We start from the raw sequence: 21,141 nt of genomic DNA, 5'->3' as shown, positions 1-21,141 counted from the left end.
TAGAGGCTTCCTAAGATTTGAATCCCTTCTCTTGTCAATACACTGTAGTATTCAAAACTGATGTGTAATCAAAGATGCAGATGCAAATATACTTGAAACATGCAGCTAGACGAGGGTGGTCTATTTGCTGAACAGATGAGAATACTGGGGAAAATTACCTCAAATGCTTACAAATGAAGTGGTTGCAAAGTCCAATAGCTTTTTTCCTATGGAATAACTAAATATTTGACAAGTGGGCAATGGCTAGCGCCTCAGTCTGGAGGTAAAGCAAGTTAATACCTACATGCAGTGAAGCATTACCAAAAGGAAGAGAAGTTAAATTGCTTCATCAGTAAAGACTGTCCATCCAGGTCTCTGAAGGAGGGAAGGATACCATGGGAGAAAGAAAATGCTTCTGTGACTGACAACCATATTCACAATCTTTAATTTTATGTCTTTAACTGGAGAAAAACCAAACAATCTGGATTCTGATATTTCCTCACTTCTGAACACTTGAGTTTGCCATTAATGCTATTTTAACATATTTTGTTACAAAAGACACTGCAAATGAAGCCAGTTGACCACCTTGACCTCTGTATCACTGGCATGGAAGTAGCATGAAATCATACTGGAGATATACAAAAGCCATTTGGACACAGTCCTGGGCAACTGGCTTGAGGTGGCCTTGCTTGAGCAAGGGGGGTTGGACCAGATGACCTCCAGAGGTCCCTTCCCCAGGCCCAACCATTCTGTGATACTCCTGCCTGTATACCGTCTTCAGTATGAGGATTCCTAATGGTTACTGAAATAGTTACTGAATGTAACAGTTATTGAAAAAAACCTGCTAGTGTAAATGCCCATTAGTTCCATTTCAATGCTATTTGCATAACACTGAAATGCTTTTAAAAGACAAAAAAACAGAGCTGTGAATAATTGACCACTAGTGTGAACGTGAGACATCTGTACATGAGTAATGCACAACCTGTTCCTTTGTAATACAGGATGTTTTGACACTGGATACATACTCACTGGGGGCCAGAATGAGATCACCACATCCTTTCATATAAGTAATCGCACTTCTGCCCACTGGTGACACACCTTTAATTTGATGGTAAAGGTAAACAAGAGAGGCAGTTACTAAAGCCTCTGAACGTCAGTTTATTTAAGTTTGGCATTTTTGAGATGGCGAACATCACTTTCCTTCCACTGAAGAAAAGAAATAATTTTATCTCCAACTTGACAGGGAGAACAATTAGGGCAACACCACCACTTTGGAAAATGGTACTTATAACACGGCTCACCCACGCAAATCCCAAGCCAAATCCCAGATATATGTGATTAACCACAGATGGTGCATCTTTCACGTACTGCTAGATCAAACAAACATTGCAAGGAGTAACTCATGAGATATAAGAAAACTTCAGTGGATCCTTCTTTGTGAGAAAGTATTGATACAAAAGGCTCTACCTTTCCTCCATCAGGAACCACCTGGTCTACGATGTACACAGAGGAAAACAGTACCATGAATCCTTTCCACCGGTATACATGCAAAATTTGACAATTTCATTTTTTTTTACCACTAGAATTTGGTGCCAGGGACAGAAAGAACATAAATTTGAAGGAGAAAGTAATTTTCCTACCCTTCTCCAGTATGGTGTAGACCTTCATACCATTTATCACACTTAAAAAGAAAATAATAAACAGATGGTGGCGTTATTATAGCAAAACAAGTCTTTCTTGTATTATGCATATTGAAACCCCATAATCACAGAACTGTTAGACAATGACAAATGCTTAGACAATTCTGAGTACTCCCAAGGTATCCCCAGGCAGTCAAATCGTTCTTTCTCAAGTCAAGAAACATGCGAAAATAGGTGGTTCTCTGATGGCACAGAGAGTTGCTGAAAGATCAAAAAATCACCACCCATAGAGAGCAGTAGGTCAGCATATACCTGCTCTTCAGTGAAAGCTTCTCTCTAAAGGCAAGATCCCCAGGGATGGCTGATTTTTTCAAACTGCTGAAACAATCATGACGTGGGGAACCACTGCAGATACTGCAGCGAAGCGTCATTTTGCAACAGCCAGAAATCAGATGAAGTGTAAGAAATCTGCATTTTCAATCTGAAGGTGAAGCAAGGTGATAGGAGAAAAAGTGAGGACAAAATACTCTACTTGCTAACGAGCTCTCTTGCCTTGGCGGGTGAACTTGTGCCAGACACGACTAAAGAAAATAAGTATTTTAAGTTTCAACAGATCAAAACAGATTACAGCACAAAATTTATTTTCATGATGGGGAATATCACTGTCATCTGTAAAAACACATATGGTAACTTTGGGGGGGGGGTTGGTTTTTTAATGTAAGGTGTGAATTTCCCTGTAAAACCACATATGCACAAGGATAGATTTACTGTCCCCTTCCTGCCTTTCAACAGTCCCTCCCTAAGCATAGCTTGTGAACATGCTGAGAGCACAGACTTCACTGACAAGACATTAGTTTTCACAGGCCAGTGATTTTTGTTTCACTGAAAACACATTTACCTGCCAAAGGCCAAGTTCTCAGTTGGCATAAATCAGTGCAGCTCCTTGCCTCAGCCACCTAATTCCATTTGCAGGCTTTATTTAAGGTTCAAACGATAGCTTCACATATGCCTCTCCCTCTCTCCATATGAACCCTGCTTAGTAGTTACAGGAAACACTTACCTCTAGAAGTTCATCACCAATATGCATCCTTCCATCTCGTCCTGCAGGTCCATCTGGATTGATACCAACTACAAAGATGCTCATACGAGCGCGGTCCTTGTTGCCAGCAAGACTCAGTCCAAGCCCATTTTTGTCTTTCTCAAGCTCAATAATGTGCAACTCCCCTGGTAGATCTGCATATCTTTGCCTGATTTTTTCTAGAAAGATCAAATATGAAATGAGTTATAACACAAAATAACTTACACGTAGATTCAAGAACGCATACAAGTACACTAAAAATCGATGGCTTCTCAGCATTTAATCTTTGTTAACAGAGGTCTTTCCAGCACAGACTGTAAAACACCATTTCCTGGGTCTGTATCACTCACACAGCAAAATGTACAATCAGCTGCAAATACTATTCGCATTAAAACTGCACTATTTAATTACTTGTACAACAGGCTGGTTCTAAACCAAAAATTTTTTGAAAAGCGGGTAAACAAGGGAATTCCAGAGGCACCTCAGTCTTACCTTACAAAAACTATCGATTTCAGGAAACTCTCATAAAGTTAGAGCTGGTTAATTAACCACAGTGGGAAACTGAAATGCTTACATTGCAAACATACCGCAAAACTCACATCTCTAAGTAGAAACTTTTACTTTTGCTTCCTTCTGGTGACTCAGGAATATGCTTGCCATGCTCTGCTTAACATTATGAGCTACTGTGCAGATGATTACTCAAAGCAGATGTCAGTGACAACATACATGAATGATTACATTTTTAAATGCAGCCTCACTTGATATTAAGGTAGTTATTTGTCTTTCATCTACATTTCAACCATTCCTGTGACAGAGCACAATATACTTCTAAAGCTATTTGGAACACACTGTGTGTCTGTGGATGCTGACAGTTTAATCTAAATGTCTTTTCACCACTGGCATACAAACATCTATAACTATCGCTTGTGAGGGTCAATCACGGCAAGGGTGATTTTTTTTTTTTTTCCCCTGTGTGATTGTTCTTTGCAGATTTTAAAGCCAGCTTCATAACATCACCTGAATCCAATACTTCAGCTGGGCCACACATTAAAAAAATGCAAGTCAAAGTATTTTGCTGTGGCTGGATGTCACCAAGGTGAAAGAAACTGCTGCATTATGCATTAAGAAGAGAAATAAGAGATATTATATGTTCAACATATCCCTGAGTCAGCAGCGATAGCTAGATCAATATTAGCTATTACCATTCTACCGGGGAAGTGTGTTTTAACAGTATGATTTAACCACTGTAGTGAATGTTCCCATGACAACAAGGAAGCTGGGAAAGAACTGGGGAAGGTTCAGAGGGAAGCAACTAAAAGTGAATGAAAACTGCTGAGAAGACAGACAATGAAGTAGAGGCATTCCTTCCACAGCCCCCGTGCAGGCTGCCAGGGTGATTTAGCCAAACAGGTCCATCCCAGTGGCTCTCCTCTCCGAGGGCCCTTCTTCAGCAATTCTACCAGCTGCAGCAGCCCCTTGTGCATTGGCAGAGACCACTGGGACAGGGGGAGCAGTCTCCCACCTCCAACCCCAGATGTACCAAAGAGCAATGCTTACACTCAGAGCAAAATGGACAAGAACCAGCTCTCCCATCGCTGTATTTACAGGTTGGCATTTTCCTGCCGTGCTCAAAATACCCAATGGCTTGGAGCCCGAGACTAAAATCCTGGGAGCATATAATAAGGGTGAGATGTTATCCCCGGAAAGCTGTAAAGCCCTACAGAGGCTTGCACAAAATCAGAATATCATAAAAAATTAGAAACCTCACTTTTCACTATCAATTATATGCCAAAATCAATATGCATTAATCATATGCATTAAATGGTAATCCATGTACCTGCACAGTTCTTGACTAATGGGGTCAAAATGTAATTAGAGGTGTGATTTGCTACTTGAATTTGGAAAGTGGGGTTTTTTTCTGCTTAGTATGCAAGATGCCTCCTGCCAAAAAACAGCAAATGAGGAAAGGTCTTGAAAACAGTGCTTCTGAAAGTACAGCAGATACAAGCACATACATAGCCACACGTGTTTTATTCACACCACCGAGGTTTAACATTCTTTCCTCATTAAGTGAGGTCCAGGCCTGAAGACATTTTCTGCCCACCACAATCAGACAAACAACGCATCACAGCACAGCAAGTAGCTGCAGCGTATCCCAGTCGTAAGAATATTAAGAACAGGTCACCAGTAGAAAATGGATTTCTTAGTCATTGCAGTTTTGTGGATAAAGCAAAGAACCAGTGCTCTGGAGGGATGGCTCTCCCACACTTCCTTCCATTGCTCGTTTTACACTGAGAACGCATCTCACTCTCATTTGCTAGAAGCAAAGCACACATCCAAAGCATGTTTTTAGCAACTTGTACTAGGACGCACAGAAAAGAGGTGAAGAACACAAGCAAGAACACACGTGCTTAAACATCCTACAGATGAAGCTGCACATGTTCAGAGGCTGCTTCAAAACTCATTTCTTGCTTCTCAGTAAAATTTCTTGAAGCTCCTCGATAGGAGCAGATCTGTGACACTGCACATGGATGCATCACTCCAGCCTCCATCTGCAGACAAGCGCCTTCTGAGACTACCAGTATCAGTAAGTCTGTAAACTCTGCAGTGTTTCCTTCTGCTGGAGCAGCCCCAAATGAGTTCTCTCACATGGGAAAAATGTTAGCTGTTCAGAAGCACATGTATATTCCTGTTAGATGCTGGGCTGAATCTAAAATTAAGTTTTAGCCCTCCAGAAATTAGTATTCAGGGCAATTGCCTGGGATGAGACAGAGCCCCACTAAGGCTTCTGGTCTGCCTGCACTGGGCCAGGACTGGAAACCTGGTGAGCCAATGCTCAGCTCAGTAGTCCAGCTGCCCCAGCAATCCCCCACTGCAGGAAGAATTCTTTAGGTAAAGAAAAATTTATCTGGGAAAAACCAGACACAAACTCCAGAGTTCATCAAGTTGCTTTATTTGCTAAAAGGTTTTTGTTTTGGTTTGGTTTTATTGGTGTTTTTTTGGGGGGGTTGGGTTTGTTTGGGGTTTTTTTAAAGGGTCTTCCCCACTGTATGTTTCTGTTTAAAAAAAAAAAAAATCCATACTTAGAACAGAGGGAAACCTCTGTGTGGATTAAGCCCTTCATTGAATTATCACCTTCATTTACGAAGCAACTATTTGAAATGTTTGAGGTGAATGGAGTGGTAAAATAGTGGAAGACTAGGGAGAAAACAACGAAGATGCTATGTGCCAAGTGCTGCTTCCAGCTCAGCAGGAGGGCACTGCTAGCAAGCGCTGCCGGAGAAGATGCAAGTGTGCGTGTACATGTTCACGCACGTAGGGACAAGCAGAGATACCCCTGCTTTTAAAATCAAGCCTCCCTTAGCAGGGCATACTGTCTCCTCCCTGAGCAACAGAAGGTTCTGGCTCTCGCAATCCCCACCTCCTGCAATTAAACACTTCCAAGGGCTGCCCTCACTAGCCAGCCTTGCAGTGTAAATGCTAACGCGCTATTCCCAGCGGTTACTCAGCCAATCTGCATACAAATATCCTTTGGGCATCCAGCTGACTTCCTATAACATTGTAATCATATTCTCAGTTTGCCTCTTAATAAGAATCTCATAAGATTATTTTAAACAAGTATTTACTGCTTAAACAAACGTGCATCTAAGGCATCTCCTTTTTAATGCCTTTTTCAGCTGTTTTTTCTCCCCTCCAGCTGGTATCACTTTTCAGTTCTCTGCCTAGCATTAGGGAGGCAGTTAGCATCTGCTTTTGCAAAGAATTCCATTATCTGCCTTCATTACCAGATACTCTACACAAGGCAATTGTAATTCTGTTGTTGCTGCATTACACATGGGACACGGCGTTTCTTGTTTTGGCGCTACGTGGAGTTGTTTCCACATTAGGTGACAATATGCCTATCACAACTTCTGGAAAGGTATCTCACTAACTAGTTAAGGTTGCATCCAGTTTCTTTTAAAAATACTATACAGATGCAACGTGAACTAAAGGCACAAGCATATGCTTTAGTTATCACTCCTGCAGTAATGTTTCCCAGTTATATTAGCAGACAATTACATTTCAAAGAGAAACCCTGGAAATGGAAGACAACTGCATTCAAACAATATACTATTATGCTGCTGCATATGTTTCCCTGCTTCAGCCGCTATTCCTATTATATTAAACAGAGAGATAAAAGAAATAAATGGGGACAATATGGTCAGGCTATTGGAGTTTGCATGATCTAGTATTGCAACAAATACACAATTTATCTGCACAGAAAAAACAGACACCACTTCCCAGGAAGGCAAAAGGCTCTTTAAACTACCAAGATATATAAAGCACTTGCAAAGGGCTGAGAAGCCTGTTTCCCAAACCTGCTGAAATCTCCAGTTAAATGAGCTGAAAAGGAAGAGGTGTTTCTTTTGAAAATGCTGTCTCTGCATGATGCAAATTAGAGTCCATCTAGAAAGGTAAAAAGAAGAAAGAAAAAGCTCTGGATGACTCAGCTAGGTGATGTGTGTTAGTACCAAATGCTCAATATTAAAACTGTCAAGGCAAAATACAGAGACAAGAAAGGGGGAAAAACACCACAAAAAGATGAAAGACGATATTTGTATATAGAAGGCAATACTGAGGATTTTACATCCTTCTTGCATTACCTCAGATAACTATTAGCAACACATGCTGGCTTTTGGAGACTTTACAATGGTCTCATTTATCAGCCTGTGTTCATTTTAATGGGTTTAGCTACCACTTTTATCACATGGCACATAACATGGTTACAGTCTTAGCCTTTTCCAAGATTACTCTGCTCAGACAGCAGTGCTGCTGCATCACAACCGCTGTTTTTCATTTAGTAACGATAGATATCAGAATGCAGCCAGCATCCACTACACAGAGCCAACCTTGCATATCAAACAACTAATTCCCTTCTTGATTTCACTATAAACACTAAAAAAAAAAAAAAAAAAGTAGGAAGTCCCTTGAAAGCTAACCCTAGAGCCGTGAGGGCAGCACATCTAATTTACTGATTACAATTTACAAGAACCTAAATAAGCATATTGAAGGGACCATAATTGAACAAATGGAGTTTAGAATTCTCCCACTACTAATAATATAATAAGCTTATTGTTTTAATCTTCCCACTAGCCCTCTATTCAGCTCCAAGGAGGCAGACAGTTCTTCAAACCTTATCTCAAAAGTGATGCACTTGTCTGTTTTCATAAACTTTAAACTGAAAAATAGAAAAGAATTCTACAATGCTTTCTTGAATTCCATAAAACTGTTCCAACTCTTCTCGCAGTGATTCGCATGCATGAGAAAAATAGGGCAGTTGTATTCAAAACCGGCAAATCTAAATGGAAGAACCAGAGATCGAGTTACGACCCAGTCCTCCTCCCTTGGGTGGTGAGAGGAGAGGACGGAGTATGCTGAGCCTCACATCTTTGTAAATGCTGTTATCTCCAACCTGTGGGCAGGAAGCATCCCTGCAGTGGGATGGGGCAGCTATGGGTTCCCCATCTGATCCAGAAACTCAGCAACCCCTACCATCTTCCTCTGACAGCCACACCGTCCCTTTGGCAACATTTTGCTTCATGTACACCATTTGGAAGTCATTCACCAAAAATGAAGCGATAATTTTCAGAGAAAAATAAACCCCAGAATTTCTATTATTCATTGGCACACTTCAATTAACACCCCCACCCCAAGCCCAAGTCTGTGATATATAAAGAAGAAAAAAAATAACCAAACAAGAAATCAAAACAGCTCCATGGCTGTATCTCTTCCTTTCCTCCCCAAAATACTGTGAGCCAAAATACTATAACATTACTTTTAAGTACATAAGGGAGAGAGCATGCACAAGGTGCCACACAGACAAAGCCTTCTTTAGATGAACAGATGAAGTGTGGGCTTTCATACTCTCGCAAACACAACTCACCCAAGCTCAAGCAAAAAACAGGTGTATATTAAACTCTCTGAGACAATATTCTTACCCTAACTTGAAGACTGCCTCTTTTCTTCTCTTTTTGTGTGAAGGATTAGAGCTATTATTTGCGATCTCAGAGTTTCTTCTCTTCTAACTGCTCCCTTCAGCTCAGGCTCCCATTCCTTTTTGCTAATGCTTGCAGCAACTTCTCAGCTCACACAAGAAAACTCTCCTTCTCCTCCAATGCTTTCCTTAAATCCCACTTGTCCCTCACATCACTCTTTCTACAGCAGAAGGTAAAAATTTCTGCTACTGATTTTTAGCTAACATAGGAAGAAGGGTATAATAAGAATCTCCCCAATCCACTTCAAGTACCATTTTATTTTGTTCCTGTGAGCAGGTGACATTTAGAAACAGTTATCATCTATTTTTTCTTCCTATAATCAAGGAATAGTCACACATGAAGACAGAACAGCAGAGAGAAAAGCGACATTTAGTCCTGGCTGAAAACCAGGGTAACTGCAGTCTGAAACATGAGGGAGCACCTCCAATGCTTGGACCATCTCACATCAACGTTTTGAACAAATGGGAGCTCTTGACAATAATTTTCTCCTTCTTTCAGGCCCAAAGCTTCATTCTAAAGCTGCAGTTTCATCACACAACATTTAATTTTTCTGAGAGAGTTATCGTATGTTTTTCTTGTTTAATTAGATGACAAGGACACGGTGAGTCTATTCATACCAATGTTTATCTGAGATCTTTAACATTTTTAAAAGGAGATTTAGTGACAGCGTGGTAAGCAGAGCATCCTGATGCTAATAACTGCTGATTATAAGGGCATCTGCCCTCCCCTGCACACAATACTTCCACTCATTTGCCTTTCAAATGACGCATTAACCCTCATCAAGGCACTTGGGTTTCCTCAGAAGTGACCTCCTCTGGGTGCTATGTCTTGCAATCAGTCACTCCAGTGGAGCGCTAATGCTGAGCTCAGAGTGCCTCCCCACCAGGTGACGAACCCACACTCCTGCAGGCTTTGGAGGAAAGGCCTGGCAAAAGCTGCCCGTGTGTTTCTTGCCTGCTGCCACAGGACTGATAAACCTGTTATTTCCTCTAGACAGGAGATACACCAAATGGCCTGGCTGTTGGAGCATCAGACTGCCACTAGTTGATTAAATACAGTCAAACAGCAACAAAGATATTTTTCTTTTGATAAAATCCTCTACAAGTTTACAAATAGTTATGTGCAAAAATATATCACATCACGGCTGATGTTTGGGCCCATAAAAGGCCCAACCAAAGGCGTTTTGAACTAATTACATCCTTAAAATGTGGGGTAGCCTCCAAAGACAGCTGCTGCAGACCTCATTTTTAAGCTGTTGAAAAGATAACTGAGAAATATCCCATTAAAAATACTCTATGGTATAATATTGCAATATATTATATTTTACCATGCAGTTGAAGTCATATAAGGCCAAAATGCTGCAGTCTTCAGAGCTTCCCAGCCCACTTGGTGGTGATGGCTCTGAGCAGCCCAGAGATAAGGCTGTTATCACAGCTACCAGGCTCACGCATGCTGCACCTCCCGAGAGGAAAGCAGTCTTGCTCCTGCTCTGCTGAGGCTTGCCTAACATAGTTCTCTGGGAAGCTGGGATACGTTAACAGTATAAGAACATTAGAAAATAGTGTTTTCCATCTGCAAAGTCTCAAGGAAATTTGAAATAGCTCTATATGCACATTGCTTGCTCTTCTGGCCTGCTGCACGCGGCTATCACCTGGCATTGACATGCCCACCAAGTGCCAGTCATCTGTATGGATGCACGATGTGCACACACAAAATCAGATTCCCAGAAGCTGTGACAGACAATGTTTTAATGACCCATTTTACAATGCAGTTTTGGAAAACAAACAAACAAACTCACAATTGGGATAGACATTTATTTTCTAAGCTACTCTTTGTGGTAGGAGCAGGTTTTCTGGTTTGTTCCTGATCACACTGTTCTGCTAGGATCTATAATCCATTCCCTACATTTGTATTTGAAAGCTGCTTGTTCATTTGATGGACGAACAAGGGTGTCTGAGACCAAACAAAGAAAACTGAGGAACTCTAATTCATTGCTTTTCTGCTTGGTCTCAACATGAACAAATGAATATTGTGAACATTTAAATTCTTCCTCCCTTGACAGCAATACAGTGTAACTTGATCTGACAGTGTTTCATCTTTAAATAATGATGTTCCCACAAAGTGACTGGCACAGTCATTATCTTGGAATCTTTCTGCACCGAGTCTAATTAAAGAGAGTGGCATCAGACTATTGTCAAAAACTCAAAGTTTGTTACTTAAAGGCTGTTACAGGCCTGAGCGCAAACTTTCCCAGTGATAAGCAATTGTGAAGGGCAGCTCAGAGGACACCTCAGAAGCCAAGGTGATGGACGAGACATTTCTCACATAGTGATTTGTTCTTAATTTAAGAACCTGCAATGAGAGTCTGAACCTCCTCCATCTAGAGGGGAATGATGGGAAGAGAAAATGGAGAGACTTTCGGGCTTAATAATAAAGACTTTTTGACCAGCAAACATAACCTGTACTGATAAGCCCAAAGATCTAAAGAAAGCTCTTAAAGGAAGGTCTCCAGGGCAATTGCCACCATTTGTGAAATGCAGAAAAAATACAACCATAAAGCTTCAAAAAAACTGAAAACCCCAAACGGTTACACTAATGAGCCATAAATATAAAAAAAGACTAAGGACCTGGTTGTGAAAGAGCAGGTGAAGAAGAGGAAATGATACTCTGCAGCTGCGATAAGAGATGGTGGGGAGGAGATGGCAGGAAGAATGTCCCAACCTAACATGATCGCTTGCTTTGCCACAGCAGCACAGCCTTGCAATGCAACAAAGCTACGTGAAATCAGTGTGAATTGAGAAGGACTAAATTAAATTTTTTGATTAAAAAAACCCCACCACAGTAATTTAAGTTTGTTTGTACAGCAATTTTTAAATATGCTGTGACAGCGATTAGAAAAGATTAAAGTCGGATGAGTCATCTGGGACTGTAAAGCACAGGAAAATACCCACAGAGCTATGTTGGAAAATACAGTGCAAGTCTTAACAGCAAGAAGAACCAGGGAAGATAGATCATGATCAGCTACTTCAGTTGTGATTTAATTCAATGGTGATCTTAATGATAAGTTTTGATCCTGTTCAATATTTTTAGTTTTTATTTATTTTTCTAAAGATTGATTGTAACTAGTTAATCACTATAAAAACACATTTATCCACAACAAAAGATTGTATTTATGTTGTATGTTCCTTCTTCAGTCCAACATCAGGATAAAATGCTATATAAATATTTAAGAAAATCTAAAATTCACTATACATCTGTTGAAATGCTAAAGATTTATCTCATATGTCAGATATCGTGAACCACGTTTCTTCAATACTATATATTTTTCCTAACAATATACACTGTTTGTATTTGGACAGAAATTAAGAGTGCAATTAAAATATAAGGAACAGCTTTGCAATAGAAATACTGCATACAAATATGCCAATTGTGATTAGGATAAGAAAAACGTTTTCATTGAAATGTTTTCATTTAGAACTGGAATATTAAACAAAAGCATTGTTATTCTCACAGTAGATAATGGAGGTTCTATGGTGATCAAAAACATTTTTAAATGGTCTAATTTCCACTTTGTCAAAGATTTCCTTTTGTCTGTCTTTGGGCTTTCACGAACACCTAGTTAACGATAAATGCTGTGTGGTGACCTTGGAGGAGTTTCTGCCATCACACCACGGCTACAAACACTTCCATAATTTTCCAACTGACAACTCTCAACTTCACACTCCTAGTTTTTACTCACAGACCAGAAAAGAAAAATATCCTTTTTCAGCTCCTAATAAGTTGTTCAAGTTTGATAAGCTATTTCCATTCCCACTGAATTAGTTGAATAAGCTGTAGAGAGAATAGGTCTTTGTTTCAGGCAGCTGAAGAAAAAGTCAAAAGTTGGGGTTTTACTACAGTCAGTTCTGGGTCCAGATTTCTCTCAGTTCTCTGAGTGTACACACACTTTTCCTGACTCTTTTTTTCACTTAAATTATGGTATTAGGTTAGCGTATGCCCAGATCTTTATGCAGATTGCCATTTAAAACTTACAATACATGTTAAAAGCAGAAAAAGTTTTACTCAAATTAAATGCAAATCCAATTTAAATAAAAAAGTAGCCTAATATTAAAAAAGATGCATACCCAGCTTTTAGAGGACATAAGGTGATAGAGCGTACTCCACTTACAGAACAGACCTGAGCAGCCCCATAACATTGTTCAGTATTGTTTATTTCCTTTTTTTTTTTTTTTTAATTTAGGCAGCTATACAGAATCAGTATTTTGCTAGGTTCATACTTAGTTAGTCTTTCATCAAACTGACTATAGCTCCTCAAACACACACAATCTGATGACTTTTCAGATCCTGGGTGCTTTTGCACAGGACACTGAAATCACGCTCTCCAGTTCCCCAGTGCTGCAAGAGGTCTATCAGCTACCTGAAGACCATCCCTGCACTACGTTTGGTGTGTACGTATCTACCTCATGACTGCACACTTCTGCATATGAAGCCAAGAAACAAAATATTAGATAAGAAGAACAGGGCAAGACCACCCCATACTTTCCCACATCATGAAATGCTCCTACAGAGACAAGAAATTTCAGAACAGTAAGCCTGGCTTGTTCTAGGTCCTGGTTTTTTGAGCTATCAAATTGCACTTGAGTCATTTTCAAGCTTTTTACAACATCAAGCAACGCTTAGAGGCTTTGTTTGCTGAAGAATAAACCTGAGTTTCCCAGTGTCATGGCTTGCCTTTGCTGAGGTAAAATGAAAAATGAAAATGAAAAATGACTGCAACACCTGACAATGCTGCAGACTACCAATTTCAGAACAAAACAAATACACACCTACAATTTTACTTTAAAGCCTCTTCTATTAATAAAAACCCAATAATAATTATCCTACTATATCTTTCCATATCTTCAGCTATGATATGCATATTCCATTTACCATGTCTAGTGTGTTAATCATAGTATTACATGTAAAACAGGGATACAATCTAACGGTATAGCCACCACTGGGCAACTGTTGGCTTCAAGTCCACTGGAGACCTGCGACTCAGAAGACAGAGACATACTCCCACATCTCTGAACGAGGTTTCTGACACACAACTTGGCTCTCCCATGATTAAGAGTACTACTGGCAACCTCTGGTAACACTAATCCACAGGATCCCTCTCCCATGCCAGCCATCCAGCTACAAGACCCAGCCAAGAGCAAGTGTCAGTGCTTTGCTGCACTCCCATCTTTAACATGGCCCCAAATTCCCCTCTTGTCTTAGCAGAGGCAAACTGCAGGTTGCCTTTGTGTGCTTTGATTTCTCGTCAGCCTGGTCCAGCTGGCAGTGTTGTGCAGAGCAGTATTTGCACAGCCCAGGCCTTCTCATCACTGGCTTCACACTCAGCTTATACACTTCATTGCTGAGTGGCAACTTAGCTCAAGCTGTATCCCGAAGTGAAGACCTTTTCCAGCCTTATGGTGGAGAGGATGAAAGAAAGGGATCCACAGCACAGCATTCTAATTTTAGGTCACGGGTTTAGCTCATGAGAAGTCCCATGTGAAGTGGAGCTGAAGGAGAATGTCCTCCTTCCTTCCTCTGTTCAAGCCAGTTCTTGGGCTCCTCAGACTCCTCTGTGAGCCTGTACAGGTCACCAATCCACCAGAAAACCATTCCCCTTTAATGGCGGAGCAGTTTTCTGCCGAGCCCCCCTTTGAAAAGGGGAAGGAAGGGAAGAGCAACAAGCACCCAAGTACCTAAACAACTGGGGAAGGTGGAAGCAGAGATAAGCAAATGGCGTTCCCCCTTTCAGCTCATTAGATGGTCTCATATTGTGGAGCTTCAGTCTGAGAAATAGCAAAACATTAGAGGAGGATGACAAAGTAAGCACTTCTCATATAGTTGAACAACTAAAATGCAAATTTCCAGGCTGAAAACATATCATTTGATTAATGCTATTATTCCAAAATAGAAAGGCACCAACCAAATAAAGAATTAACTTGAATGCCTTTTCTTAAAATGAGAAAGCAAGGGTTTATTACTTAGAATCATTTTAAATTGTCCTATGTGATACAAACTGAAAATAAGTATCTATGCTGTGCTAGTAAGAACACAGATTCTTCTACCACTGAAAGTACCAGTCAGACAGCAACTCTTGCATTTACACAGCCAACTGCCAATTTCCTTTTCCATCAGGTGAGGCGGAGGGATCTGAACAGATGAAGGGACAACAATTCCTCCCCACACAAAAATCCCCATTTAATATCACAGTGAAATCACAACACAGTTGTATATTCTCCCTAAACAAGCCATACATCTTATTTAATCATCTGCCTTGAAAGTCTATTCAAGAAGTTAATCAGGTTTATGCTCCACTTATGACATCATAAAACTTGACAGATTTGATTAAATAAGACAATATTTTGTATCAGAAATTCTATTCTGATTGGTTTTAATCTTTCCAAAGGACAGAGTCTGGCAGACCTGTTTTCTCTTCCACAAGGAATAAAATAAAAGGATTCAGGTCAGACACCTTTGCTCATACCACATTTCAAATAAGAGGCGATAAGCAAGGCATTAATTTCTCTGCAGAAGAAAAATAAAACCACAAACAAGTGAACAGAGTATTTTAACACATTTTTTTAGTACCAAAATATGTCATTAGGTAACAAATAGCTTCTCTGTAATGTATTTAATGAAATAAAGATATTAATGCATTAAGCTCTGGGCATTTTTTAAATGAACACAATTATAATCAGGAAATTGATGATGTATGTGAACAGAGGCTTGCAGTATGTCAAGCACTCTCTCTTTTCCTTCTGGCAAAAGAAATCCATCTCCAAGGATTTATCCAAGAGGAAGAGCTAAACGGATAAACTTCACTATATTAAATAGACTTACTTTTTGCACTCTGACTGGAGGAGGAAATCAACTAAAAGAAAGTTAAAAACTAAATGCTTGAGGGAAAAATAAGAGTGAGGTAATTCTTTCAGGTTGATTTTTTTGGTGGAATTTAGCCTTCAAAATGGATGATTCAGAGGCATCCATGACTTGCTCCTCAAGAATAAACACTGCCTTTTGGGTAAGCGGGAACTCCATGGATCCTGTTTTTTATTTTATTTTAGTTTTACATTTAAATGGCCATCTAACCCCTGGAAACCATGGCATGGTGTTCCAGAAGGCTCAAGATGCTTTGTGTATCTTATGACAGATGGCTAACCAAGACATCCAACAGACGGTTACCAAGTCAGAAGAGACACCAGGTCTTCCAACTGCAGTCCGGGGGTTATGCTCCAGTGTTTATCAATTATATTTTGATGTCTTAATATAAATTAAGTTTAATTCTAATACGGTAGATAATTTTATTCTGTTTTCCTATAGCAACAAAACATATGCGATCATACTCTGTGCAATCCAAGCTCCTGGCCCAAAACCTTTGAACCTGCTGGCCAATTTGAAGCAAATCTGATGGTGAACTAAGGGTCTCAAAGGTCCTATAAAAGGTTCATGAAAATAGGCAGCCGTGCACAGGATAGAAACCCGATAAATACCCTGAATGGGGGAAAGGCTTCGGTGTGAGATCACACTTTATTAAAGCGTCAAAGAATTCACATGAGAGAAAGCCCTTAGAAATGCTCCAGCCACAGGAAAAGCTTAAATTGGAGCTCACACCTTCCTTGACACCCAAGTTGGTCAAACGGGAGACACAAATCTGTAGGAATCCAACTTCATTAGCTGCAGTACTCACAAAAGTACTCGTTAAAATCTTCACAACTCTGCACTCAAGTACTGGCTGGAGGCAGCGCAGACAGCACCCAACCAGTACCTCTATCCTCAGAATTCCTCTTCTGCATCTCTCCGAGCAGACTACAGAAATCAGCCCAAAAGGAAAACGGGAAGGTCTGCCAACACACAGCACCAAGGGGCAGGGAGGACAGGCTGGAGCAGATGTACCAACTGGCTGCTATACAGACCCGTCCAGGGACGCTGAAAGGGTTAGCCCATTGGTTTGCTCTGATGCCAAGAGCCATCCGGTTGCGCTGCCAGCAGCTGCCACGGGTGCTGCTCGCTCTGTCCTTCCAAGCCGGCACTCTCCCTGACGCGTGTCACTGTGAAAGTCCTACCCATTTACAACGCCACAATATGCCTCCTGCACACACAAAAGAATGACCACATCATTCTGTCCCTGAAAGGCTTCACTGAACTCCCCATTCCTCACAAAATCCCTATCAACCTCTTTCTTGGCCCTCGCTCATAAGCTGCCCATGTTCATCCTTGCATACAGCTCTACTTACTCCCTCGTCCATCACATCCCAGTCTCATCTCATTTTTTTCCCCTTCCACTCTTCTCTCAGCCCTTCAGTGATACTCACTACATACCACGCTGTCAGGCTGTCCGCTTCCCTTTAAAAACAGTATTTTAAATAAATCACATCTTCCATACTTCTAGCAACTCAATGCTGAAATGAGCTCTTGCTGTAAAATTACTGCACTGTCTATTTAAATACATTAATGATGCACAATAAAATGATACTGTATTAATCTTCAAATAACCTGTCACATGCCTAACAGAATAACAGGTTACAAAATGGAGGAAAGTACAGCCAAACTTTAAGGAGATTAAACCAGATTTTTTTGCCAAACACTGGAAAGAAATATAGTTTCTGGTTCAGAACTCAGTTTGCATTAAGGTTTACAATTCAGCTCAGAAAAGCGTCCAGATTTGAAGGCCCAAGTCGCAGGTGAGTCTAGCATAAGGAGCAGGAGGGTCCAGCACCAAGTAAATCTCCTTACCTGGGCATCCAGGCGATCTGCTGTGGCTGAGTGGCCCCAATAACTGTGTTACAGAACAGTCATGACTCCACCAGACCAGGCAATTTCAGAACCATTGCACACTGTAGTAGTACAGGATGCACTTTGCTGTTGTTTTAAGGTACAGCGAATGCTCCTGCTTGCTGTTTACTCCCAGAGCACCTGGAGCGATGGAGACTTAGTAGCATAATATCTTTAAGAACCATTTGAATGGTATAATCCCCTTCTGCTCTCACAAGCACAGTGTAAGGAGCCATAACTTAGCTCCACGTCCATGTGCACACACAAACAAATGCCTTGTGCCTTCATACTCTCTGGCATTTCCATCCAAATTCCTCCCATTTAGGTATGTGGTTCAACTCTAACTAACAGCACGTGTCAAGTATGGGAACTTACATTCAATATCTCATAATATTCCCAGGACCATCACACCATGGAAATGACAAATGATGCCAACATCAATTCTGCTCCTGGATCTTGAATTCCAGCTGCAGAACCTGGCAGCAGCTGGATCCCACAGCACAAGTGGTGGGCAGGGCAAGGACACAGCTGGGAGCACACAGCACGAAGATGGCAGTGGTACCTGATGTGCCATCTGCCCATTGGAAACACTTCCCCATTCTCCGAGGTAATCTGGATTAATGGGTGTCTCTACAAAAGTGCTCACCCCTTGCCTCTGGGGAGCACACGGAGGGCCCATGCAGAACGGGCGCAATGGCTACAGACTCTGCCTGCACACACAGCGCTCTACCAAGGACCGCCAGCACCGCCTGGGGTTCCCAGCTTCGGAGGGCTGCGCTCCTCAGACCTCTACTCCATCTCTGCCCAGCACACGTGCACAGACACGTGCACTTTTTACATTCACAGCAGCAGAAATTTGCTGTTTCCTTGATGATCCTCAAAAGCTCAATGCTTTAACATTATATAAACAATAACTTGTCTGGGAATTAGAGACAGAGAAACACAAGCCACGATCTCCAAGCACTGATGAAGCAGACAGACATGCCCATCATTATAAATAATAAGAGGCTCATTATTACTTCTGGGGTAGCAGAAAGAACTACCTGCCCTTTAGCCAGTTGCCACAACATCTCTTATAATTTCAATACGGCAAAAGTATTTTGCATTTACTGATAAACAGAGATGTTCATCTGATGCAAGTAGCAGACTTTACACACAGACATATATACATATAAAAAAAAAAAATCTCCTTTCAAATGTCATTAGCTTGCAAGTAGTTTTCAATACACGTGGCCACCATGAGGCATAAAGCAAGTTTTTAATAGTCTGTCACGGTATACTATAGCTAACATACCTACAGACAAATATTCTGGATTGCTCTTTAAATGCCAGCTATCCTGATAAAGAGCAATTATATACCTGCTCAAAGCAGAAGGTAAATTGATAACTAGCCCCTTAGCCACTGCACTGAATAAGGGAGAATCAAGTCTTAAGATTGAGGAGCAAAAGATAACTTCAACTTTCTCAAACAGTTAAAGAAGTTATTCTGGACAGCTGCCTCAATTACTGTAATACTGTGGAAAACTAGGTAATATCTGTAAAGAATAAAATTATTGTCATTTAACATTTTTACTTCCCCTTCTGTTAGGGGCTCACTTCCACTACATATTTGGAGCAGCTACAGTTTAAACCAAGCAGACCATTTTGGAACGGAGCTATTATGCAAATAATCTATCCTGTACTCTAACTAAAAGCAATGCTGTGCTAGTCTGGACAAGATATGATGCACAGTAGAGTTTCTTTTTATTTTTTTTTTTCTTTTTGTGCAGTGGAGCAACATCACTTACAATGGTAATGACGAAAGGTATCTTCCTATCTAAAAATCAGACATTCAAGACTATAAACACATAACCACCTTTTATGGGCTACTGCTTGCCTTTCATTTATTTATTTAAATATTTACATCCTTTTCACATATTTTTAGTTGCATGTCATTGCAGTGATATTAAGTGTTCTGCAATGAGAACTATATAAAGATCTACATGTATTATGCTCTCATAGCAAGTTTGTACCTGTGTATGCAGATTTCTACCACAGACATTATCTTCTATCTGTAAGTTACATGAAATTACTTATCTGTAACACCTGAGTAAGATCAAAGATCCCAAACAACATAAGCCACCTGCACCATGCCTTAGACAATGTAATAACCTTAAAACATCAAACCAGCATATTTCATGCCTAGCATTTTAACGCTATTCTCTGGATACCTGGCTTGTGTTAGAAGAAAAGATCATACCTATGAACAAACGCAATCTAAGGCAATATTTAAAGATTAGATTATCCTTCATTGCAAATAGCTCATTTGTTTACTACCACATTGCTTTATTCTTATTTTGCCTCCTTATACCATGAAAATGCTGAATATTCAGTTTCGATTCCTCAGCAGCTTTTTATTTTAGTCTAAAAACATTTACCTAACACATTCTTAACAAGCAAAGTGAAGAAAATTCAGCCATCTGTCTCTACATTACAATAACAGTTATGGAAGAGTACATTATTCTATATAGCAAGAAATTTAATGCTAGGAATTCTTATACTTTAAGCACTGCGTGCTCACGTCAGTTTTGTATATAAGAATGTTGAACACCAACGTACACAGAAACAATGATTTACAAGCAAACACAAGACAAATTATTTTAAAGATATTAAATGCATTCAATATTCCAATCATGCTATGTGACCATGCTTCAAACTGAGGAAAAAAAAATCTGTGCTATTATTTTCTTATCTCCAACACTTCACTAGTTCTAATTTATCACTAAAAATACTTAAAATGACTTGATGGAAACAAACACAATATAGAGATAGATCTGAATCCTTACCTGGGAAACCCCCTTGTACCATTGCTGTACCAGCATGTACTTCAAGATATCTGCATTCCTGACAAACATTCAATGCTGTAAGCAGCTCAAATCCTCATCATACACAGACTCAGTGCCTGTCTTTCTTCTGACGACCTTGGGCCTATTTTTCTGAGATTTTTCTCTCCTTAAGGGCAAACCGTCTGTCTGTTTCTATTATAAGATGCCATCAATTATATTAATTTCAAGCTACCCACAAGCTAACAGTTACATCTGCCAGCAGATGAAAGCTGCCTATGAAAGTATGCAGGGAGAAGCAGATCTCTGGTTTCCCACATCTGACCCACTGATGCTCTACGGCTGCTGTTTGTGCACTGGCTTACTCCGCTAGCATTCGAATGACATCTCTATCCCCAAACACGAGTCACCTCAAACGTTTGTTTATATCGCTGTTAGCTGCAGGTACTTAATGACCCACTGCATGGCAAAGTAGCAGTTAATAGACATTACTTATCTAAGCATCCCTTTCAGGCAAGCTACAGGGGTTAAAAATGAATTTCTCTTCATCAAATGGCTTCATTAAATGTGTTATTTTCCAATGCTGCAAATCCTGCAGTTTCCCAACACTGATACATGTTCATGGCATAGGGTTTGGTTATTTGGGTTTTTTTAATGTCAGAAAACAAACCCAAACTGTCATTATAAGCATAAGAAAGATTCAAACTTCATCGTAACTTATATTTTGCTGAAACCCTAAACAAGCAATGTTAGTTTTACTGCAATGGGTGCTTCATTTA

The 21,141-nt window shown here is 40.3% G+C and overlaps 1 protein-coding gene across 3 annotated transcripts in view; it reads right to left on the bottom strand.

Moving 5' to 3' along the window:
- Positions 1-21,141, bottom strand: part of PATJ (PATJ crumbs cell polarity complex component) — a 146,851-nt gene that overhangs the window by 56,905 nt on the left and 68,805 nt on the right. For all 3 annotated transcript variants that reach the window (XM_086462139.1, XM_086462140.1, XM_086462141.1), the window contains one exon: positions 2,680-2,876. In XM_086462139.1, coding sequence (XP_086318265.1) covers positions 2,680-2,876 — 197 coding nt within the window. The remainder of the gene's footprint in view (positions 1-2,679; positions 2,877-21,141) is intronic.

Source organism: Leptosomus discolor, chromosome 3, assembly GCF_034619465.1.
Source record: "Leptosomus discolor isolate bLepDis1 chromosome 3, bLepDis1.hap2, whole genome shotgun sequence".
Classification (NCBI taxonomy): domain Eukaryota; kingdom Metazoa; phylum Chordata; class Aves; order Leptosomiformes; family Leptosomidae; genus Leptosomus; species Leptosomus discolor.
This window is presented reverse-complemented; position numbering and strand designations above follow the sequence as displayed.